This window comes from Hemiscyllium ocellatum, chromosome 8, assembly GCF_020745735.1.
Source record: "Hemiscyllium ocellatum isolate sHemOce1 chromosome 8, sHemOce1.pat.X.cur, whole genome shotgun sequence".
NCBI classification, from domain to species: Eukaryota; Metazoa; Chordata; class Chondrichthyes; order Orectolobiformes; family Hemiscylliidae; genus Hemiscyllium; species Hemiscyllium ocellatum.
The window spans coordinates 70,325,136-70,350,999 of record NC_083408.1 but is presented as its reverse complement, the minus strand read 5'-3'; the positions used below and the strand labels follow the sequence as shown (position 1 = coordinate 70,350,999).

General features: G+C 39.4%; 1 protein-coding gene across 4 annotated transcripts in view; it reads right to left on the bottom strand.

Moving 5' to 3' along the window:
* txndc16 (thioredoxin domain containing 16) overlaps positions 1–25,864 on the bottom strand; it is a 122,787-nt gene that overhangs the window by 81,469 nt on the left and 15,454 nt on the right. For 3 of the 4 annotated variants that reach the window (XM_060828448.1, XM_060828452.1, XM_060828449.1), the window contains exons 6-12: positions 24,209–24,330; positions 22,629–22,719; positions 18,707–18,757; positions 18,285–18,441; positions 16,976–17,142; positions 16,416–16,476; positions 709–838 (exon numbers count right to left, since the gene is read on the bottom strand). In XM_060828448.1, coding sequence (XP_060684431.1) covers positions 709–838; positions 16,416–16,476; positions 16,976–17,142; positions 18,285–18,441; positions 18,707–18,757; positions 22,629–22,719; positions 24,209–24,330 — 779 coding nt within the window. The remainder of the gene's footprint in view (positions 1–708; positions 839–16,415; positions 16,477–16,975; positions 17,143–18,284; positions 18,442–18,706; positions 18,758–22,628; positions 22,720–24,208; positions 24,331–25,864) is intronic. The other variant, XM_060828450.1, reaches the window with a different exon arrangement.

The window sequence follows — 25,864 nt, the reverse complement described above, 5'->3', positions numbered from 1 at the left end:
AGTTCTGCAAACAAATGGATTTGTTCTGGTTGACTTGCTGAGATGTAGTACTTTATATTCTTATTTTATCTTTCTTTAAGCATAAATAATAGAAAAACGTACTAATGGGAACCTACTTAATAAGTGATGAATATGTAGCATATGCATCTCTGTTACAAATAAACTATTCAGATCCATTTTATTGTCAATAGTACCCTCAATCTCTATTAGCATGACATTTCTGAAGGGGGCCTTGTGGTGCAGTGGTAGGATCCAGACCTCTGGGTCAGACATTGCTGAGGTAGCCACAGAAGGAGCATTGAGGATGCACATCATAAATAGTCACCCCAGGAATCTTTTTACCACTTTACTATTATGCTCAAAAAAGAGAATACCAAGTGTGAGAGAAGACATGCTAAAAGCATTAACATTTTTGAATAGAGTGTATCTTATGAAATGGCATTATTGTGATTTTAAAATATGCTTTCATGAAGAAGAATTCTTACTCTGCCTACAGTTATTTAATTAACAGGAAGTTCAGAGGTTTGAATATGCTGAATGACTTTTAGTAGATGCTACCTAGTAATACAATGCATTTACGTTATGAACTTACATTCTTCTCTTATGATATCAAACACAAGATGGAAAATGAAAGGTTATTCATTATTCTCCATGTGTGAAGTTGTCAATAGATTTTGCTCTTTTGTATCTAACTGTACTTCACCATACCTATGAAATCCAAATCTTCATTTTCCTCTTCTTCATCTTTAACGCCGCTGGACACATTTTTCACTTCACCTTTGACAAGATCGACAATTTCTTCAACAGATGATATCACCAAATAATTGATGGGTAAGTCCTAAAGAAACATGACAGAATTCAAACAAAACCAATTTCTATGGATTAACAAATAGTTAAACACAGAAATGATCTAGTTTTCAGCTTTTTAGAAATCAACTTTTGGTGAATGTTTCAATGTTATAGGAAAATAAAAGACACTATTCACATTTATGCACAATTTTGTTTCATGATATTAACACAGGATTTTCCTCTGGGCAGTAACTTATGCTCAACTATCTTCAGCTGCTTCAATCAATGGCTTTTCTTCCACCATAAGATCGGACCGACATGTAATCTCTAACACATTGTAAAAAAACAGATAGTGGACACAAGGGAACACCACCACCAGCTCCCCTCCAAGCCACACATCAATCTAACCTGGAACTGCATAATTACTCCATGACTTACGCTGGGTTAAAATCATGAAACATCTCCCTAACACTACTTTGGGTGCACCTATAGCACATGGACTGCAACTGTTCAAGAAGGCAGCCTTACTCAAAAAGGGAAGGAGAAAAAAGAAAATGCAATAATATGCCAGTTAGCTTAACACCTGTCACTGGAAAAATGTTAAGAGTCTATCATACAGGATGTAATAACAGAGCATTTAGAAGTACATAATATACTCAAGTAGAATCAGAATGGTGTCATGAAGGGCTGACAAATTTATTACAGTTCTTCAAGGAGGTAACTAGCACTTAAGATAAAAGGGAACGAATACTTGTAAAATATTTAGATTCCAAAAAGGCATTGCACACTAGGCGACTTAATAAGAGGTGTCCATGGTAATGGGGTAGTATGTTGTTGTGGTTCTGTTCGCCGAGCTGGAAGTTTTTGCTGCAAACGTTTCGTTCCCTGGCTAGGGAACATCATCAGTGCTATTGGAGCCTCCTGTGAAGCGCTGCTTTGACGTTTCTTCCGGTATTTATAGTGGTTTGTTCTTGCCGCTTCCGGGTTTCAGTTTCAGCTGTAGTAGTTTGTATGTGGGGTCCAGGTCGATGTGTCTGTTGATGGGTGTTCTTGCCGCTTCCGGGTGTCAGTTTCAGCTGTAGTGGTTTGTATATGGGGTCCAAGAAACATCAAAGCAGCGCTTCACAGGAGGCTCCAATAGCACTGATGATGTTCCCTAGCCAGGGAACGAAACGTTTGCAGCAAAAACTTCCAGCTCCGCGAACAGAACCACAACAACGGACACCTGAGCTACAAATCTTCAACCAGGGGTAGTATGTTATGGATATGATGTATATTAATGACTTTGACGAGTAATGTAAATGTACTATCACCAAGTTTGGGGATGAGACAAAGGTAGTTGGGAAGTCAAGTAACGAGGATGACATGAAGTCATAGGGGTGAGGGATATCAACAGGTTAAGTGAATGAAATACCTTGGCAGATGAAAAATAATGTAGAAAAATGGGATGTTATGCACTTCAGCAGAAAGAATAGAAAAGCTGGATTATGTTTAATTGAGGGAAAGTTGCATAATGCTACAGTACAGAGGAGTTTCAGTCCTCATTTCTGGCTCACAAAAAGCTAGCATTCAGGTTCAGTGGATAACAGAGAAGGCAAATGGAAAATTTGCCTTTGTTTCAAATTAGCCGATAAATATAGGAGGTCTTGCTAAAACTATGCAACTTAGACTACACCTGGAATAGCATGAAATGCTTCTGATCCTCTTATTTGATACTGGAGACAGTTCAGAGAAGATTCACTAGGTTGATTCTGCCTATGGAGAGATTTTCTTATAAATGGAGATTGAGTGGGTTGGGCCTGTACTCACTGGAATGTAGAAGAATGAGAGGTGACCGTTTTGCAACATACCAGGTTCTTTGGGAATTAACAGGGTAAAGGAAGAGACTGGTTTTCCAGTGTGGGAAAGCCTAGGATCAAACGGCATAGTTTCAAAATAAGGTGTTGTCTATTTAAGACAGATGAGGAAGTACTTTTTCTTACAGTACAGGGCTGTCAAGGCTGAATTATTAAGTATATACAAGGCTGAGACAGATTTTTAATCAGTAAGGGAATCAGGGGTTACACAGAAAAGACAGGGAAGTAATCTTGAGGGTATCAGATCAGCCATGATGTCATTGAATGGTAAAGTAGAATTGATGGGTCAATGGCCCCTTTCTGTTCCTTCTTATTATCAGTTCACCAGAAATTGTGAGCTGGTGTCCTGAAGAGGATGGGCTGAATCATTGCTTTATAAGTATTGCTCTTTTTGTTACTGTGATTACTTCTTTGAAATAATTACCCTTATTTAGGTTTAGCATAGTTGATTCCAACCAAAGTTCCTCACTCTCAAACCGAATCGTAAGTTCTACCATGCTCTGGTACCTGTTCCGCAGGGGATTTTTTAATTCTGCGATCATTTATCAAACCTACCTCATTACACAACACCAGATCCAAAATAGACTGATTCCTTGTTGGATCTACAACAGATTGCTCTTGAAAATTGCTCCAAATACACTCTATGAATTCTTACTCCTGGCTACCTTTGCTAATTTAATTTTTCAAATCTACATGGAGATTAAAGTTACCCATTATCAATGTACTGCTTTTTTTCACATGTCCTCGTCATTTTTTGACTTATTCTCTGTCCTACAGAACAGCTAGTGTCTGCAGACTTCTCCCACCAGTGCCTTCCTCCACGTCTTATTTCTTATATCCACCTTATGGATTCCAACTCATTTGCTCCTGGGTGATTTCTTGTAACCATACTAATAAAGTTAACTCACCACGCCTCCCTTCCTGCTTGCGTTTTGAAAAGTCATGTTCCCCTAAATATTTCATTCCTGGCTTTGATCTCCTTATAAGTAGGCCATTCAGACCATCATGCCTATTCAATATGATCATGGCTGATCAAATACTTCAATGCCTTTTACTCACCCCACCCTTACAACCGTGTATGTCACTGATGATCAGAAATCTTTTGAGCATTCTCAACTATTAACATACTCAAAGACTGCAGTCGAAAATTCTAAACATTGACAATGGGTAAAATAACTTCAACTCATCTCTGATTAACTTGGCATCCACATTATTTTTAATCTTGGCTCCTGGGTTTTAGACTCCCATAAAATCCAGGGAAAACATCTTAAAGATTTTTTGCAGGTTTCAATAAACTCACTTATCATTCCATGAAACTCTAGAGAATACAGGCCCAGTTTGCCCAATGTTTCTTCACTGGACTGACCCATCATGCCAGGAACAAGTCTGAAGAAATTTTGTTGTACTCTCTCTCTGGCAATAACATATTTCCTGAGATAAGGACACCAAAACTGCTCATAGTACTCCAGGTTTAGCCTTACAGAGGTCTGAGACAATCAAAGCAAAGCTGTACTACACCTCATCAGCCTTCCTAATACCTAGCTTCAATAATTCATTTATCTTGTCTTGCACTTAAGCAAACAGCCATTAATTTTGACCTTTTTTTCCACCCTTCATTACTTTTGGTAGCTTTTCTTTAATGCTTTCCCTTCTTTTCTGTCCACTCCGATTCATTTGCTTTGTAAGTCTACATATTCCCCTGCTACTACCCTCACACCACCCTGTCCACCACATACTCCCCCTAGCTGAGCTCAGGTCTTCTATTCTGTTGACGGAAATTCTCCTTTTGTTTTCTTACTGAGCACTGGCCTTCTATAAGGTCACCCCCCCAGCCTCTAACATTCTCGGGAAAATAGCCCCAGCCTATTTGGGCTCTCCCTGTAGCTCAAACCCTTCTACCCTGTCAACAGCCTAGTAAATCTTTTCTGAAGAATTACTGCTTATTTACACTTGCTAATCTCTCCATAAGTACATGATCAGAAGTGTCCTGCACTCTAAATGGCCTGGCAGTGCACGAACCATGCGACATACAGTCATAGAGATGTACAGCATGGAAACAGACCCTTCGATCCAACTCACCCATGCTGACCAGATATCCTAAATAAATATTGTTCCATTTGCCAGGATTTGGCCCACATTCCTCTAAATCCTTCTTATTCATAAACCCCTTCAGGTGCCTTTTAAATCTTATAATTGTACTAGGCTCCATCACTCCCTCTGGCAGTTCATTCCATACATGCATCACCCTCTCCATGAAAAAGTTGTCCCTTAGGTCCTTTTTATATCTTTCCCCTCTTAAACATATGTCCTTTAGTTTTATACTCCCCCAGCCCAGGGAAAAAATCTTGAATATTTACTCTATCCATGCCCCTCATGATTTTATAAATTTCTATTAAGGTCACCCCTCAGCCTCCAATGCTCCAGGGAAAATAGACCCAGCCTACTTCATATTCCACAGCAGGATGTTGGATAACCTAAAATATCAAAGACGCTTAACAAAACTCATATTCAATTGGAAAAGAACTTATAATTTAATAAGCTGAGTGGAATATGCATGTAATAGAACAATCCTGATAGTTTCGTAAATGCAAATCTGCTCAGTGTGATATACATGGAAACTAACTCCCTCTTCTTGACTATTCGGAAATGGTGAATGTCTCATTACCCATACAGGCTAGGAAAACACAAAGGCAGAAACTGACATAATAAGGAAGATGGAAAATGTTCAGGTGTGAGTGAGCGAGAGAAAACATTCTTCTGTAAATTACATTCACTGATTGAAGGGTTCAAGGGACACAGAGAGATAGAGAAAGAGAGAGGGACAGGACGGAAGCTAGTGGAAGGTTTAATTAGTTATGGTCTGATTTGAGTGTGCACTGACTTATCATGGACTGAATGTTTGTGCGCTGTTCCCTGGAGCTCGAGATCTGGGAAGGTTATGAACTTAATTTGCATTCTGGGAACCTAAGATGATTTTAAAAGAAAACGCCATTTTGTAGGACAGTGATACTGGACATGTTAGCTGAGCGAGGTTACCTCATGACCTTTTCCACATAGTTACAACTAGTCCCTCGTTGTGATGTACTGTTAAAAGGGAAGGTTATCTAGCCAAAGCAATTGGCCATTTAGCCTGGCTTGATCAGGGTTTCCCACTTTGATGTGCAAGTAGCTTAATTAGTCAAGCGTACTCAGACCTGTCAAGGAGTTTCTCTTCCTCTGCAAACTTCAGCCATTTTATTGCTGCTTATCTGCTTAAGGACACATGGCGTTTTTGTAATTTTAATATCGATTTCTGTATAAAGACAGCTTATTTGCATCATTAAGGGAAGTAACCGGAGAGATCTTTTAGGGGTAAGAGCTGGCGCCGCTATTCTGCTTATAGTTTTAGGACCTTAGCTCAAGCCCAGCTTGTGGGTGTCTATGTTATAGTGTAACATTGATGCCATTGGTATATAAAGGTAATAATTTAAATTAAACTGTCTGTAAGAGTTTTATATTCCATATTGCCACAGAGTACGATTATTGCCAGATTGAACCAAGAGAGGCTTACAGGTCAAGTCCGTCAGGGATTCGCTAGGCTGTATTGAATAGGTACTTTAACAGAACTATGCACCTGCAATCCAAGATCTCTTTGCTCAGCAACACTCCCCAGAGCCTTACTATTAAGTATATAATTCCTGCCCTGATTTACCTTTCCAAAATGCAGCACCTCACATTTATCTAAATTAAACTTCATCTGTCACTCCTTGGTCCATGGGCCCATCTGATCTGCTCTGAGATAACCTTCTTCGCTGTCCACTACACTTCCAATTTTGGTGTCATCTGCACATATCCTATGTTCACATCCAAATCATTCATATGAATGATGAAAAGTAGTGGGCCCAGCAACGATCCTTGTGACATACCACTGGTCACAGGCCTCCAGTCTGAAAAACAATCCTTCACCACCACCATCTTCTACCTTCAAGCCGGTTCTGCAATCAAATGGTTAGTTCTCCCTGTTTTCCATGTGATCTAACCAGTCTACCATGAGGAACCTTGTCAAATGCCTTACTTAAGTCCTTAAAGATCACGTCCACTGCTCAGCCCTCATCAATCCTCTTCGCTACTTCTTCAAAACACTCAATTAAGTTCGTGAGACATAATTTCCCATATACAAAGCCATGTTGACACTCCCTAATCAGTCCTGCCTTTCCAAATACATGTAAATCCTGTCCCTCCAACAACTTGCCCAGCACCGATGTCAGGCTCACTGGTCTATAGTTCCTTGGCTTTTCCTTACTACCTTTCGTAAATAGTGGTGCCACGTCAGCCAACTTCCAGTCTTCTGGCACCTCACCTGTGGTTACCAATGAAACAAATATCTCAGCAAGGGGGCCAGCAATCACCTTTCCAGCTTCCCACAGAGTTCTAGGTTACACCTGATCAGGTCCTAGGGATTTGTCCACCTTAATGCATTTCAATGTCCAGCACCTCCTCCTCTGGATGTTTTTCAAGATGTTGCTATTTACTTCTCCACTTTCTCTATCTTCCACATCCTTCTCCACAGTAAATACTGATGCAAAATACTCATTTAATATCTCCGCCATCTCCTGCAGTTCCACACAAAGGTGGCCTTGCTGGTCTTTAGGGGACCCTCTTTTCTCTCTCGTTACCCCTTTGTCCTTACTCTCTTTGGATTCTCTTTACCCTTATTTGCCAAAGCTGTCTCATGCCCCTGATCTCCTTCTTAAGCATGTGATCAATTTCAGATTGGTTAGATAGTATCTCCTCAATTTATGATTAATTTCTTAAGACTGATGATCATTTACTGGCACTCCCTTTCTATTATCTCTACAATGGTTCCCTACACTGACATTCACTCCCAGGGCCATCCTTTTCATTATAGCTTGTTTCTGTCAACTTACTAAGATTATAGAACTCTCCTAAGATAATGAGGATAATAAGGAATTGTGTGCCTGTTTACAGGGTAAGTAGTATATCATATACCAATGATTAATATCATTCCAAATGTTCCAAATAGTACAATTAAATGTTCTGGGGAATTCTAAACTCTATCAATATATTTTAGTTAAAAACAGTACTTACTAAGGAAACTAAGAAGTCACTTTGAAAATATTTTGTGCTTCAGAGAAATAGGAGTCACATTAGCAAGAATTAAGTCTTATCATTATAGTGAATTATGTTAAAACTGAGGCAACAAAGAACCATTACAAAATATAACAAAATACATAAAAGTGAAAATAATCAAACAATATGAATGACAGAACTTAATTCTAAACTAATACATAGATTGCTACATACCTTTGGCTAGAAAATCAAAACAATTTAGGACCTAGCTGTATCTGGATACCCAAAATGACCTTCACTTCAAAAGGTCTTTGCAGTTTATAGTAAGTCATAAAAAGTGAGTCTTCCCCTGCATTAGATACAGGGTCTATTAGCCTCTGGCTAAATCATCCATGTCATCTTTGACAGAATGTAGCCACAGGCAAAGGCCTATGTGCTTTTAGCAACACCATCTTTCACTGACTATAATTAAACAGAATATTAGATTAATATATGACTTACTATCTGAATATATGTTGAAACTCTAATTACTGACAAATTAACACAATCTTCCATTAGTGTTGAGCAAACTGTTACAGTATGCAGCAATTTTAGAATGTCGAATCTGTCAATCCCTGAAACCAAGTGCAAACAAAATATGCTGAACAAAAGAGTAGGAGGTAACAGTAAAAGAAATCTCATATTATATTACACAAAAATTATGCAAGCACCACAAATGGAGTTAAAAGCCAAAAAAGACACAAAATACTTATATCCTGGATGCAATTCACAAAATTACAAAGCTCTATTCAATCAACTCACCTTTCCTGATGTTATGCACACATACCACAAAATATCCACAAGGGGGAAATAAAAGCCTCTGGTACATCAGGAAAGCCTAAACCGTGAATGTTGACAAATCAACTGACTTTCTCAACAGCTTCAGTTTGGGTCTTATATGACATCTACACACACGCAATTTTTAAGAATAAAAGCACTGGAAACCAGAAGCTGGGTAGGCTTTCAGAGACCCAGTTTCCAGGGCTATTTTGGATAAGTGGGTCTTCAATAACGATGCTCAATTGAATTCTAATTCGGAGAGGATTAAAATGCTGACACAGCTTTTGCATCCAGCTATACATCCTGTTAAAGGTCCAGATCAGCCATGTGCTTGATTCAAATCAGGTCATTAGGTACTTCAACCCTATTTATTGATCTTCAATTTACATCCATTAATACCATTATTCATTAAAAGTGTATCAGTCTCATTCCTGAGCATTGCAATTGACCCAACATCCTCAGCACAGGGGAAGAGCATTTCAGGTTTTAAATTCGTGAAACATCTCCCTATGTCAACCTGATAATTTCCCCGCATCTAACACATCACTTCATTTTATCATTTTAAACATTTCACCATAATTGGTTGTGTGTTCAGTAATGTTTCTTCAAGGAACACAGGAACAGGTGGAGGCCTTTCAGCCCCTCGAAGCTGTTCCACCATTCAACGAGATCGTGGCCTAACTCCATATATCTGCCTTTGGCCTATATCCCTTTGGTTAACAAAACTTTTATCTACCTCTATTTAAAACTAACAACTGATCTAACTGTCATTTATGGAAGAGAGTTTCAAATCCCAACAACACTTAGTCTGTAGAAATGCTTCCTACCATCTCTCGCGAATGATCTGGCCCTAATTTTTAGATTATGCCCTTTGTTCCAGAATCTCCAGCCAGCGGAAATAGTTTATCATTATCTACCCCGTCTTTTTCTGGTAGTATCTTGAAGATGTCTGAACTGTGTGGCTGTGCAGCAACCCAGACGTTCACACATGGACAGAGTTTGTCAGCCCCTTTAAGTTACAACACGAATGCCCCATGAAAAAGATTTAAGGGGAACCAAACATAAATGAATAGGCTCATGCAATACGAGAAAGATTAGAGGGAATATCTGTTTCTGCAACAGCTGCCTGAGGCAAATATGCATTTGGAAACAAGGGTGCAGTGCCTAACTCCAAACCTTTTTTGTGAATTTGAACTTCAAGAAGGCCAAATTTGTTTGTTCCTAATCGCATGAAGAAAATTATGACAGAAACAGTTAAAAAGCAGGAGGCAGCCTTCAAGACTTTATCAAATTCCCTTTGGAGGTTTCCAAACAAGAGGAAAGAACTGTCAGAATTATTAGATCTCCTCCTGTGTAATTTCTATCAATTAGCAAAATTCTGAAACAGAAAATAATCTATTTCTCAATTGTGTCACTCATCTCTGAGCATATGCAAATCATTGTGCAGGCCTGTAATTTCTTTTGATAGTCATGATGTTTTCATCTTATAGCATTTCTCAACATCCCATCACTTCCATTAGAATAATTGGTAAATAGTTGTCTGCTCAGGGACATGGGTTAACCTCTCGCCATCTGGCTCATGACCTCAGTCAAAGACCTAGGCAGATAGGTAGCTTTGTTATGCTGACAATCATATAAGAACCAGTACTCTGACAGAGCAGACCAATGGGGTGTACTGTCCTCTAATACAACCCCAAGGAAGTCTCAAGCTTTGTTGCTGCATACGATATGATTGGGGCTGCGGGACAAGGAAGAAACTGAGAAGGAACATCAAGAGAGGGATAAGGAAGTGGAGGGTTGCACATAGAAAGATAGGTCAACTGTGCTACCATTTACTAAAGCTCTAAGACAGGAAATTAATGGAAAGGTTTATTTTCAGAACGACACTTCACTTCATCTAAACTGGGTGGGGCATGGGGAGTCTGTGAAGATGAGGGGAGCTGTGAAGGGTGAGGATTGGTAGAATGTTTTATCCTTCCCCTTTTGGAAGGTACACCCTTTGGTGAAGCTTTGGTGGAGGTAAGGCAACTCTTGGGAAAGCTATGTTTTTGTTCAAAAAGTGTATGAACTCATTGGGACTGGCAAAGCTGTCTAGGAATGTACGGAATTAAAAGAGAACAATGCTAAGTATTTCATTGTGCACATAAACCATCATAGGATTTGTGCTTCATGACTGAGTTTCCAAAATATTATTTTCACAATGGGAGCGCTACCAATTGAACAATTTGATGGACAGCTCCAACCACCACTTGTGTAAATAATCATTTCCATTCAATAAGGAATTGAGCACTTCAGGATTAAGTGCTGAAATGAAATGTTTATTATGTAAGAAATTAATTGAAATAATTTCAATGGATTAACTTATTTTTCTGTCTGTGAGTGTGTTCCAATAGCGATGGCAATAATAGACACGATCAGCATTCTGAAGAACTTGTGATGGGTATGAGATAAGTTTATATGGAGAAGGAATGATAAAGGTTGGTGTGTAAAATGTTTTCTATCAGAAAGATGTTGTGAAACTTTAAAGAGTTCAGAAAAGATTTACAAGGATGTTGCCGGGGTTGGAGGATCTGAGCTACAGGGAGAGGCTGAACAGGCTGGGGCTGTTTTTCGTGCAGCGTCGGAGGCTGAGGGGTGACCTTATAGAGGTGTACAAAATTATGAGGGGTGTGGATAGAATAAATAGACAAAGTCTTTTCCCTGGGGTCGGGGAGTCCAGAACTAGAGGGCATAGGTTAGGGTGAGAGGGGAAAGATATAAAACAGACTTAAGGGGCAACTTTTTCACCCAGAGAGTGGTACGTGTATGGAATGAACTGCCGGAGGATGTGGTGGAGGCTGATACAATTGCAACATTTAAGAGGTATTTGGATGGGTATATGAATAGGAAGGGTTTGGAGGGATATGGGCCGGGTCCTGGCAAGGGGGACTAGATTGGGTTGGGATATCTGGTCAGCATGGACGGGTTGGACTGAAGGGTCTGTTTCAATGCTGTACATCTCTATGACTCTATGAGTTCACTTATGGGCTATAAAGAGCTATTGATGAATAATTAGCTCAGGGGTTGGGTAAATATGCACAGAATGGCATCTGCGGTATAAAGGACCATGGGGTGGGTAAATGGGCATAGGTTGGCATAGGAGACACAGGGCTATGGGCATTGGTGGGGAGGCATGGATGGGGCATGCTGAGTGTGCTGGGATAATGAAGAATGACCAGGTGGGATATTTTGTGTTTTAATCTGTGTTTTTAAGTTTTGACCACAGTGCTACAGCCTCAAGAACTGGCACCTTCTTAAGATTTTCCTGGGTCACCCGCCCCAATTCCCACTATAGTCCTCTGCACCAAAAACTGGAAGTGTGGGCAGCCAATTTTAACAATCGATTCTGTGGATCCAGGAACTCCCCTAGTGTGAGAAAAGAGGGGCTTTCATGTGAAGTTGGTGGCTCGCCTGAAACATCTCAGGCCATTAATGGCCCGGTTCAGACTCTAACAATGTCAGCACTTGCAAGGGCAGTCTGGTACAAATACAGTTGCAAAGAAGGTGGGAAGTGAGCATGCAGTCATCCTGCGGCTGCACACTAAGCATCCCCCAGGGAACTACAAATACTTAAGTGGCTGGATGCCTGCATTGCGCACAATAGAAGGTTGCAGCAGTGGCGTGCTGCTCAACAACCATCTACCCAGGATCACAGATTGTAAAAGCCTAAGGAGGTGCTGCACACTGATGTCAAGGTGAGAGCCTTTAAGCTTCCACTGAAGATATTAGAACTGTCTCCAGAGGTTCTAGTGCTGTGAGAGCCTCTGCATTGCTTATAAACCTGATCACCTGCCCCACGGTTGACAACTAAATTTTGATGACATGCATCAAGGTCGCATGTAAATTAGACTTGAAACTATCCATGCTTTGATGTTGCACACAAGCCTGCTAACAGGTGAACTAATGCACCTTAGAAGGTGCTCAGTGCACAACCTTCTGTTACATCTGCAAATTGGACTCTCAATGTCCATTTTACTCCCTACAGTAGTGCCAGCAAGTTTTACCTAGTTTCAGAAAAAGTGGGAAAAAAAACCTAAATAGATACTTCCAAGGTTCATGCATTTGATGCATTGTCTTCAACTGCACTTGCCTCTTCTTCATCTTCTCTCCCCAGACACTGCTCAGCTTCTGAGCATGAAATGGAACAGAGCAACAAGAGTTAGAGGCAAGGATTAAAAGAGACAGATAAGTGATTCCTTAAAGCAGCAGCACTCGTCACTCAGTTTGTGAGGATAACAGTTCATTGAGAAGGAAAAGAAAGTGTGATCCAAATGTGTTCTCCACGCTCAGCATTCATCACACCGATGTACCCTCCACCCATGAAGTCCAAGGCTTAGTCTTCCAGTGAGGACAGCTCACAGATGGACAAACTCTTTGTCTGTATTCTTATAATGAATGGCCACTTGTCCTTCAAGTGAGAGTGTGAGAGCGTTGATCTAATAAGATGTGTTGAGGCGTCCATGTCAGGTCAAGTAGTATAATGATGTGTGTGAAAGGTGGCATGGGTTGGAGGAGCTAAAGCTAAATTAAAGTGAAGAGAGTAGCAGATGCAAACTGTTGCAGTTGCAGAAGGTGGAGTACAGTGATTAGGGAAGAGGCAAATTTTGAATGAGTTGTGTAGAAAGAAGAAGAGAAAAGATAGAGGCAGGAGTCTTACTTTAGTACCTCTTGTCAGTTAATTTAACATTTTTCTGCTTGATCCTGGTGGTGATGCATTTGCATTGATCTACTGTATATACTCTCTTTAAAATCGATCTCATTTTGGCCAAAATATCTGGAATTTCCCATATCTGTCATTTAAAGTCAACCCCAGTTCTTCACAAATAACATCAACATTTGTGAGTCAAGGTATTGTCCTATAAATAAATGCTATGATGAGAAAATACATTTTGTTTATGCTATTATGTGTTTCAATGTACAATTTGGCATGAAAGTTTAAGATGCATCAGGTGACAACCTCCCTTCGTGAGCAGCTCAGCTGAGCTCAGTTCCTGTGTTGCACTTGTGGAATAGTCATATACCTAGTTGAGGTTTTTAAATTTCATCATTTTGTGTAAAAAATGCCCTCTAGAAGAAACAAAAACTATACAGCAGCATTGAAACTGAAAGTTAATGAAATTGTGAGAGACTGGAGAAAGATATCAAACTAACTTCAGAGAAAACTAAAACGAAAATGTGCTAACAGCGGAAAACCTAGCAAGTAGCCACAATTAGAGAAAAACAATGCTGAGTGGGTACTTGAAAATCCTCAAAAAGGAAAACAAATTAGGCATGAAGCCATCCGAATCCATGCATGAAATGAATCAAAGAAAGATGGAATTTTGAATTTTAAGGCAAGTGCTGGATGGTGCACAGGGTTCATGAGAAGGCATGAATTAGTACCTCAGCAGAGAACTAAGATTGCACAAAAGCTCCCTGCTGAACTAGAAGATATTACAGTTTCACCGGTTTGCAATCAGAAATCAACAGAAGGAAGGCTACAAGTTATCATGCACTGGAAACATGGACAAAACGCCTCCACATGCTGGAAAATTGAACTGTGAACCGGACAGGAGAAAAAAAAACAGTATTGGTGAACACCACTGACCATCAGAAAAACAGATTTCGTTCAGTTCTTTCTTGTTATGGCTGATGACACCATGATAAAACCAATGGCTGTTTTTAAGAGAAAAACTTTGCCAAAGAAGAAATTTCCAAAAGGAATTGTTGTCCATATGCATCCACAAGGCTGGATGGATGAAAACGGATGTAGAAAATGGTAAAGGAAATTTGGAATTTATGACCTGGTGAACTATGCAAGGAGAGTTTGCTTGTCTGGGACCAGTTTAGATCACATTGTTGCTGGTAACATCTAATCACATAACACTGACGTAGCTGTAACTCCTGGCAGATTTACAAGTATATGCAACCAATAGATGTTATCAATAAGCCCTTTAAGGACATGACGAGAATAAAGTGGAATAACTGGACGTGTGATGGAGAAGAAAACATACACAAAAGGAGGGTCTATCTACAGACAATGATGATGAAGAAGATCCAAACAATAATATCATTCATTGTAATGATTATGAAGCTTTATTCAGTGCTGAAGATGTCGAACAGAAGTTTGCAGGATTTTGGTTATTTTTTTATTTGACATGTTTGAGATGTACCATGTAATTGTAATTTAAAGCCGTATTATATTTCTACTTCACTTTTTGTAAGTATAAATTAAACCTTATTGATTCATTTTTGTTTCTATTGTCTTTATCAGGTAATTACCATAATTTGTTGTTTTTTTTGTCTTTATTCATTTTTAAAGATCAATTAGGCTTCTGCTAATGATACAGAATTTTGGACTCTAGCATGAGTTTCCACCCCTCAAAAGTAGTCTTCATATAATAGTCCACCACATAAATGTAACCTTAAAAATCAGCCTAAAAAATTCAACTTTTACAGTACTCTGTCATCTCTCATCACTGATGCTAAGAAGATCAACTAGATCTCTTCCTTTCATTTCTCCTCTTGTTCACCTCCTCCACCAGCACTTTCAAAGTGAGATCCTGCACTTGGTATGATCTACCATTTTAGACTTCTGTGATTGTAGCTGACTGCAGTAACAGTCAGAGTTTCTCTTTAAGAGGTGTACGCTATCTCTAAATGGAGACAGAAATACCTCACATTCCCAGAACTTATGAACAACCCAACTAATGCTTGCTATTGTTGAAAAAGATGGCTGGGGACTAAGCACAAGTAAACATGGCAGGAGTAACTTACTTCATTGCTTAAAGCCCATGTGAACACACAATGCAAACCAAAGCAGGCTGCCTATTGTATCTCCATCTTCACCATTTGTAAAATCTTTTGTTCTAATCTTTAAAGGTCCAAAGTGGTTGAATTTCACATGTGCATGCACAGAAGTTCATTTGCCACAAATTTATTCACTTAATCCACCAACATCTCTTTTTAAATAAGCACAGAGATTGCTGGAGATACTCAGCAGGTCTGGCAGCACCTGTGGAAAGAGAAACCGAGTTAATGTTTCAAGTCCAGCCTAACACTCCTTCAGAAGAGGCCTCAGCAAATTTTATGCTTCCATACTCATTGCTTAAAATGACTCTACAGTCTGTGTTATCAGCAGATTTGGATATGTGGCTTGCTATCATTAATATATACAATGATTTTTAAAATATTTCTGTGGGACGTCACCAGTCACATCCTGCTAACTAGATAATTTAACCATTAGTTTTACTCTGTGTCTGATTCCATTCAGTCAATTTTCTAAGCAGGTCAACGACTTGTCTTCAATTTTATGAGCTTCAAATGTAACTAACACTTTCTGAACTGTAACTAATCTGGAAGTCCATATAAAAAGGTGAAATGTATTCAAGCACTCAAAGTAAATTTAATAACTTCCATTATATTTCTAACATAAGTAAGCTTCCAAAAGCCCCTCAAATAAGATTGCAAGTCAAACAGTAAAACATCAGCTAAAACTGAGCAAACTCTCAATTTAAAAATGGTTTTTAAGGTTGACAAAGGAAGAAACAAGCTGAATAGAGCTCAAGAATGAGTACCAAAGAATAAGAGGTAGTTGGCTGAAAGCGACACTGTTCAATGATTGTTCATGGAGGGTCAGAAAGTGCACAATGCCAGAATCACAGGCACAGGGAGGTTGCAGAAGCTTAAAGTGGTAAGGCCAGAGGGAAGGAAATCATTGCTATGGAGACACAGGTAATGTTGCATGGGAAGAATTTGCCAGAGGAAATCAGCAAGAAAGGAACTGGAGGTTAGATGAGCAGAATTCTGTGCAGTACAGGATGCAGAAAATGAAGTTTCAAATCATCAAAATAAATGACGTACCCCTCCAGCAGGTCTGTAGCCTACAGTGACATCTGCTGGCACATTAGGATGCAGCTGGATCCTGTTGAAGTTGAATGTAATCACTTATAAAAATAATTTTAAACATTCATAATAAAAGCTCTATCACTCAAATTTATAGCAGAGATAATGAATGACTGGCTGAATAAACATTTATAATAATTGTCATTCTGCTGATTTAGTTGTAATTTTAAAGTATCATGCCTTCATTTGTATTATTAGATCCTACAGTAAATTTTAAAATTTTAAACATCTTCAGGCAGGTCTTCCACAACAGAAAGAACAAAACTATCATGTTCAATAGCATCTCAAAGCTGTGGGGATGTCTATCCTTGGATTGAGAAAACATAACAGTTTGGAGATGAGAAGATTGTGCAACAATAAGTAAAACATCTCAATTTTAACGAAGGGCACTCACTTAAATCCAACTTAAGCTTCAGAATAGAGAAAAAAAAAATCACTGTTTGAGAAAGACTTTAGTTTTTTATCATTCTTTTACAAAATTATTTTTCTTATAAAACTGAAGTTATTCTGAATATTACCTTGACACTAATACAACTCCTGCGCTTCCCAGTAGCTGCCATGCGACAGATTCGGCAGTTATTCTGTCATGTTCATAGGTTTCTCTTTGTGTAAAAAGAAACACAACTGGCAGCTTTAACTGTACATGAATTGTAGATACTTCCTCTGGTGGAAGATTAATCTCTGCCTGAAAATTTGGAAGAAATTGAATTCTAAATAAGACATGACTTGGAATATACTTATTATGCATAAATACTTTGGGTAGAATTCTGTCCTTTCTGAAGGTGGCAGCTAGGGCAAATAATTGGATGAGTTGACCCCACTGAGATATTCATCCCCTCCTTGCCACCTCAGCAATTAAGTTCTGGGCAAGAACATCCAGGGCGATCTTCTCAAAACGTCACCAACTGGCCTTAACTGGTCAATTTGACACAATTGGCATAAGGGCCTCAACATGCTGCTCCCTAACTACCTGCCATCCCAGTAAGACAGAAAGGTGGATAGTTTCCCAGCTGGGCAACTGACCTGCTGGATTTGGAGAGGCCCTGTGACTACAACATGTATGTGGGCAAAGGTGTTACCTCTGAAAGCAACTGCCCTTGCCTCTGACTCTACACCCACTGACTATCACTCTATGACAAGAAGATTAAAAACAAAGTACTTTCTTGCAAACCCTTGATGAGCAAATCTCAACCAGCAGTCTTTAGGGCCCAGATGCTGCCAGTCTCTGATTTGACCAACAATTTCCGATGACACAGGATGCCAATGACAAGGCATGTGACAGGAAATAAAGCTTACCTAATCTCTGCCTGTCAGCTCTTAGCAAATATATTGGGGCATAATTGAGAATGTTCTCTCAACAATGGGTGGGTGATGTGTTAGTGGACATCTAACACATGCTTTCAGCTGCCCCTGCTTTCGGCAGTCATAGGTCACTTGCCCAGTTGGGAAACTATCCAACTTTCTGTCTTGCTGGAATGGCAGGTAGTCATGGAGCAGGCATGTTGAGGCCATTGTACCAATTGTGCCAAATTGATCAGTTAGGGCCTTTGTTGGTGACATTTTGAGAATATCGCCCTGGACGTTCTTGCCCAGAACTTAACAAAAATGGAAGAAATCATACTCTATTTTTTCTTTAGGAAGTCTATGTGTTTCTGGCTTAGGTTATGACAAAACGTGCACAGCCTTGGCAGGGTCCAGTTTCTCAGTGTTTTCCATTCAGGCAATCAACCTTTATAAAATTAGTTAGACAGAAACACCATAGTATTGGTTTAAAAATACATGAAATATTTATATCAATGAATCCAATTTAATAAATACTTTTCTCACCACTAGCGGGGCCTCCAATATCTTAAGGTAGGAATGTATATTCACAGTAGTTAGTGGCTGTTTAAAATAGGTCCTCTTGCATGGCTGATTCTTATCGGTAGCCATCTTGCAATGGCAGAACCAAAGTCTGGCTGAAGACGTATCTGGATCTTTCAGGCTACGTAATAAGATTAAAAGAAAGTCAAAACATTGCAATTAATGAGGCACAACGGTGTTTTAGAATAAATACAGTGTTCTTGCAATGCACAGATCATGTAAGGGACAACATCAACATAAAAATAGCCTTCTATGGAATTTCTTACATCGGTCAATGTAAAGTGGAAAATGGCATGTGAATAGGCAGCAACCAGGTATATAAAATCATAGCTTCTCCTGTTAATTTCTAAAAGCTCTTGTTTGAAGCAAAAGGCAAAAATACCAACCCTGGACTGGAAGAAACCGGAACCACCCATGGTCCATTCCTATGTATCGACCTGCATATTAAAAGCTGAGGCTGTTATTCTATTATTAAACTGAATTGAATTGAATAGTTTATTGTCACTTGCATTTTACAGAGAATAACAGAGAAAAACATCACCATAATCCAGGGCCATTTGAATAGTTTAAGAATAAAAAGATATAATTAAAAAAGAGTCTATTATCATTCCATTGCCTCCACTGCAGAGCCAGCTCACCAGCTACACCTGCATCTCTATCCCTCCTCTGCTGACTCACCACCATCTGTGTCAGACCCACCAACGTATATGTCATCACGCTTTTGACACGTTTTCACCACTGAGCCTACTCGTTGATGCCAAGTCCCACACTGAATCCACACAGCCCGCAAGACACCGACTTCACCACCAACACCACCTTGCCAACAATCCCAAGTCTCCACTTCAGACCTGCAGTAACCACAACCAGGGATCCCTGATCCCACTGCCAGCCAGGCTGCCGCTGCCTCACCAAGGGTCCTGCTCCAGCCACCCTCCTCCCACGTCGCCTGGCCAACGCCGCCATCTTGGAAGGTCTACTGCTGCCAATGCCTCTGATCGCTGGAGGAACTTTGCAGCCGACCCGGAATACCAGGAAGACAGACTGCTGCCGCTGCCACCACCTCCAATCACCGAGAGAAGCCGTGTTGGCCAACGTCACCTCCAAACAGTGCTGCACTGATGCTGCCAATTAACACGGCACAAAAGGCTTTGAAGAAAAGAAATACAAATGCAAAAGCAAAAGATAAAAAGGAGCAAAAGTATAAAGGAAAAAAAGGAAGCAAGTGGGAGCTGATGAGCCACTCCGCTGCCATCTTGAAAATCTGACTAATTAACATTTGACTAATTAGTTTGGCATTATTAGTCACTATAATCTCTAAGCAAACAAACTGCTGAGCCAAGGAATGCCAGACATTTGTGTGGGGGAGGGGCTCTACAACCTCACATCCCTGATCAATCCAGTTATGCAGAAACAGCATTGTTATACACAACCTCCCCAAGACTGAATCCATTCAAGGCAGGATCTGATAGGCAGATCCCAGCATTATATCAGGATCCACAGCCCAAAATTTACCATAGCACTTTTCAAAAGTTAGACCATCTCTAACATTGTTCACGGTTAGTTTGGGACCTGGAGTAACTGCTGTCTAAGCTGGACAACTATTACTAACTTGACGCAAAACTGCACAGTTCCCTAAAGCGTTCTGTATCTCAAGATGAACAGAAGGTTAAAAAACTAAACCTTCAAATATTCATCATAGGTATTGGATATATTTGTTACAATGTCATACCAACTCTTTACAAAAGCAATTCATTTTTCACTTCCAGAGACCAAATTCTATCTGACCATCTCCAACTTCATACAAAGTAAGTTGGAGTACAAGCGTTTTTTTTATGTTGTCCATGTAACATGGACATTGCTGGCTCAGTCCACATTTATTATTTATCTCTAATTGCCTTGCAAAGATGGTGGCAAGTTCAATTCTTGAACCACTGCAGACCTTGGAATGTAGGTATACCTACAGAGCTGTTGGCAATTTTGACCCCATGGCAGTGAAGGAACAGCAATACAGATCTATATCTGAATGGTATGTGGCTTAGAGGGAAACCTGCTGGTAATGCTGTGCCAATGCATCTGCTGCTCCTACCTTTCTAGGTGCTAGAGATTGCCAAAGAAGACTTGGTGTGTTGTTTCAGCACATCTTGTAAATGGTGCATACTGTTGCACTGTGCATCAGTGTTGAAGGTGTTGACTGTCAAATGTAGTGGATGCAATGGCAATCAAGCAGGCTGTTTTAACCAGAATAGTGTCAAGCTTCTTGAGAGCTTTTGGAGTTTTACCCATCAAAAGGAGAATATTCCATCCCCCTCCTAAGTTACTCCTTGTAAATGGGAGACAAGCACTGGGGAGTAAGGAGGTGAATTACTCACTGCAAAATTCCTAGGCTCTGACCTGATCTAGTGCCTACTATTTATATGCCTGGCTCAGTTCAGTTTGGGGTCAATTACTTGAAAGTGGAGGATTCAGAGTTGCCATTGGACAGCAAGGGGAAACAGTTAGATTATCTCTTGTTGGAGAGGGTCATCTTCTACTCCTCAGTCAAAAGGTGTGGCACTGGAAAAGCACAGCCGGTCATGTAGCATCTGAGGAGCAGGAGATTTGACATTTCGAGCATAAGCTTATATTCGATACGTTGACTCTCCTCCTCGGATGCTGATTGACCGGCTGTGCTTTTCCAGCACCACACTTTTTGACTCTGATCTCTAGCAGCTGCAGACCTCACTTTCTCCAATTGTTGATTACTCATTGTGCAGGGAAAAATTTGCTTGCCGCTGATCAGCCCAGGTATTGCTACATACGAACATGGAATGCTTCAGTATCAGAGGAGTTGTGAATGGTGTTGAATATTGTGCAGCTATCAACAAATGCCCCCATTTCTGACTTCATCATAAACAGAAGGTTATAATTCCGGAACAATCAATTGAATTCAAATTTAATCATCTGTCATGATTGGATTTTAACCCTTGTCCCATCAATAGCCTGGTCCTCTGGATTACGAGATTACGAATCCAGAAACATTATCACTTTTCTACCACTTTACCCCATGTTATGAAATCTGAAACATAAGACTACATTTGTGTTTTTAAAGTACAATGTCTCAATACTGTAAATTGGGGCATCCTGTTTACAACTCATCCTCCAAAGTTCACAATATAAAATTTCTTTTTCCATTTGAAAGAAATATTGTTTTGCTTTTGGAGCAGAAGACTCTGAACAGAGGTAACACTTCACATAATGGATTTGTAATGTGTTTACCTTATTTACTACAGATTTTTATTGCATGAAAATTCATGGGTGAAGTTTGAAAAATGCCTTAATGGCCAATCCCCAGTAAATTAAATGCAGAAATTAAACTGTCAAAATCCAAACTGCCCTAGTCCCCCCCATACGGGCATCTCAAATACAAGGAAGAGCACTGCAGTACTTGTATAATAACTACTCGCAGAACTTGCCATTCAAGGTTAGAGTTTATCTTCACCATTGTAAGTACATTTTAAATGGAATAATAAGTTTTAATCACTTTTTGGCACCCAAATTTACATGTGGGAATTATCACTCTGACAGATTTTAGGTATTTTTGGAGGTTTCAGTAATTATTCACAATTCAAATGTTTTACTTTGTCTTATTCTTTTAATCCTAAATTTCTTTCCTTCTCTTTATTAGCGTTCTATAAACAAGATTATACTGAATTCAAGTTTCCAATTAAAGACACCTTCTGGCATTTTATACTCTGCATATTTAACTAAACTTTCTTTGATCTGATTAGTTAGAGAAATGTTTCCTTTGTCCACACAGACCACAAAGGGCTTGTGCTAGATTGAAATGGATTTCTAATCACTGCAAGTTTCAGTGTGAAAGCCCAGAGAAAATTTGTGGTTAGTATAATGGTAATGAATGTTGTCCATTTGACACTGACTACAAAAGGGGCCAAGGTAATTTTAGATTAGATTAGATTACTTACAGTGTGGAAACAGGCCGTTCGGCCCAACAAGTCCACACTGACCTTCCGAAAAGCAACCCACCCAGACCCAGTCCCCTACATTTACCCCTTCACCTAACACTATGGGCAATTTAGCATGGCCAATTCACCTAACTTGCACATTTTTGGACTGTGGGAGGAAACCAGAGCACCCGGAGGAAGCCCACGCAGACACGGGGAGAATGTGCAAACTCCACACAGACAGTTGCCTGAGGCGGGAATTGAACCGGGTCTCTGGCGCTGTGAGGCAGCAGTGCTAACCATTCTGCCAATTTGCTGCATTATAAGTTTATTAACACTGCTTTTCCAATTTTAGGTCCATACTTACTCCAAGCCTTCCAAAACACTCTGCTCTGTGGTCAATACAAACTGATACTTAGTACCATAAACAAAAGCAGTTTCCATAATGGCTCTATGTTCTGAAATGAATCATAAATAATACATTAAGCATACAAATGCACGCAATAATCATCATATTGAAAACAACAAATAGGTTTTTAGAGACTAAGAAGCATACTATTATTTTCCTAGCTCAATACTACTGATATATCTGGTCTAGTGCATACTATATTAGCTAAAAAACAGACTGGTAGAGTAAAAATATCAATTCCAAGGTCAGGTTTTTGCGAAGATTTAACCATAATTTTTAAGCAATGCATTAAGGCACAAAAAAAAATTATTCAGATGACAAAAGTAATCACCTTTTTGTAAAACATGTAAATTTCACATCTTCTTCAAAAATTTCCTAATTAGCAAAATTTCAAACAGAAACAAATGGCAGGGAGTAAAAATAGCTTGACTAGTAATGGATACAAGTAAGCGTTATTATTTCATGAGCACACTTTCAAGTGAAACAATAAGTAATGATTAGAGGTAGGCATTTCAATGTTCACCAGTTTCATCCTCTTAGGAAGTGCCTTTATTTCAGTTCGTGGAATCTCAAGGTTGTGAGACTTTACTAAGTCTCCAAAGTTGTGAGTTTGTTTATAAGTTTTCAAGCTGTCAGAACAGCACTGATTTAGGTAATCAGCTCTGGAAAGGATCATAAAGATCATCAAAACTGGAAAGTCAGTTTGATAAGAATTTAAAGAGTTAAAATCAGAGGGTACTTTAGTATTAACTATCTGGGAAATAAGTTGAAACATTCTTTTTGCTGATGATAAGATTTTTCTGCATTTTTGTCTCTTTAGTGCGCTTTTTTTGTTAAAGAGTATTTACAAGTTTATGTAAATATGTTCCATGACTAGCCGTCACAGTAATCAACTGCGAAAATAAAATGATATGTCCAGCCAGGTTTCACTCTACTATGTGATATGCCCGGTGCATTCATCATCTGGAAATGTAACAGGAGAAAGAGAACAAGGATGGATTAAAGTACTACAGTGGGACAACTGTGTAGATAAGGAATCCATCTTTTGTGTTAATCTGACTCCACTGATGTATGGTATTTCCAAAGAGCTTGCCCACAGAGGGGCTATGCACCATATGGAACATCATGGAGATGTTGAGGAAAGCATTGATATGAAGGAGGCAGAAGGGCTCCTGATGAAGGGCTTTTGACCAAAATGCCAATTTTCCTGCTCCTCGGATGCTGCCTGACCTGCATTGCTTTTCCAGCACCAGTCTAATCTTGACTGTTATGAAGGATGTCATCAATGAATCTACCTAAGGTTATCTTTGTGCAGAAGCAGTGTGGATAATATCAAATCAGAAGTGACAAAAAGGTTTCACCAACTCTAGCTAAAACAGGATATTGTATAGAATAATATTATAAAAAAGGGACACTAAAATAATTAAAATTTACTAATCAATTCCTTAGAATTAATCATTCTTCTCAGAATCTCTGTGCTTTCTGGCAGAGTACAAAACAAATACAATAAACTTAATGTTAACACGTTTTAACAATACCTGGAACACCGATTGCTCGTACAAATGTAAAGATGATGTCACCACGTCCTTTCATATCATTTTCAATGTCATGAAGATCCATCAATGAGTATACATACTTTATTTCATTGAACAGCAAAATACTATAACAAAGCAATAAATATTCAGAGTTGGCTGAGCAATTCACAACAAAACTAAGGAACTAGCTCATTGAAAAAGGATTTCACTGCAAATACATCAGAGGAATAATTGTGAACTCAACAGCAAATACCAATATACAATTAATCCTACAGGAAGGCAGCATAAAAACTCAAAATTTAGTAACTACTGCAAACTCTCAATGATTTTATATTGTACAAAGAGCTGTACAATATAAAAAGTACTATAATTGCAGTGTTAATTTGCAAGAAAGTGATTTTATTAAAAGAAACATTCACACTGATTTCAAGCTGGTTATTCTGCATGATATTTGTAACCCAAACTGTTTTGGATACCAGAAATGTGGAAAATAAATTATTTTCAAATAGCATGGTCTATTAGCATCTCAGTTTAAAATAAAGTTTCAAAGCCCCCCCAAGATTCAATGTCATGTCTGTGTGAAGATGCATCCACCAAGGTTGTTTCAAGGATATGATAACTGACCTCAGTAAACTGAAACTTAGCACTGAGCAAATGTTTCCAGTCTTGATTATTGCACAGGATTCTTGCTAGAAAGCTTGTATACTTGCTCAGGACAACAAGACAATCAACTACAATATTCCCACAAAAAAGTTACATTTAAAGACATGATACCTGAGGTAAGGACATGATACCTGAGGTAGATGGGAGAATTGCAACCCAGACAGTGTCTTTCTATAGGGGAGATGGGTAATTCTAGTTGGTAGGAAACATCTTGCCTAATGCTTACTAATGATGTCTGTGTAAAGTTAAGCTAAGCAATTACATTAGATATTCCCAATCTCATCACAACTGATAATTCAGTCACCATCCAAACAATAAACACATGACCACTAACACTCAAATTAAAATGGTCTCAGCATCTTAGTGGGCGGCACGGTGGCACAGTGGTTAGCACTGCTGCCTCACAGCGCCAGAGACCCGGGTTCAATTCCCGACTCAGGCGACTGACTGTGTGGAGTTTGCACGTTCTCCCTGTGTCTGCGTGGGTTTCCTCCGGGTGCTCCGGTTTCCTCCCACAGTCCAAAGATGTGCGGGTCAGGTGAATTGGCCATGCTAAATTGCCCGTAGTGTTAGGTAAGGGGTAATGTAGGGGTATGGGTGGGTTTCGCTTCGGCGGGTCGGTGTGGACTTGTTGGGCCGAAGGGCCTGTTTCCACACTGTAAGTCTAATCTAATCAAGAGTAAGTCTAATCTAATCTTTTCATGCATCAGACATATATAAATATTTTTAATCAGCCTGTTCAGAATTGTTATTACACACCTCTACAGTAGGTGAGGCTTGAACCCTGACCTTTTGGCCCAGAGGTAGGAACACTACTACTGTGCCATCAGATTCCCTATATCTCTCACACACATGTATGTGAACTAGAATGTAAATTAAATATGTATGCAATAAAGCCAAACAATGGCATGGCGGAGAACAGAGGATGATACTTTAAAGAACAAACAAAATATCTGTCAAGAGGCATAGATAATACATCAGTGACCAGCAGAAAAC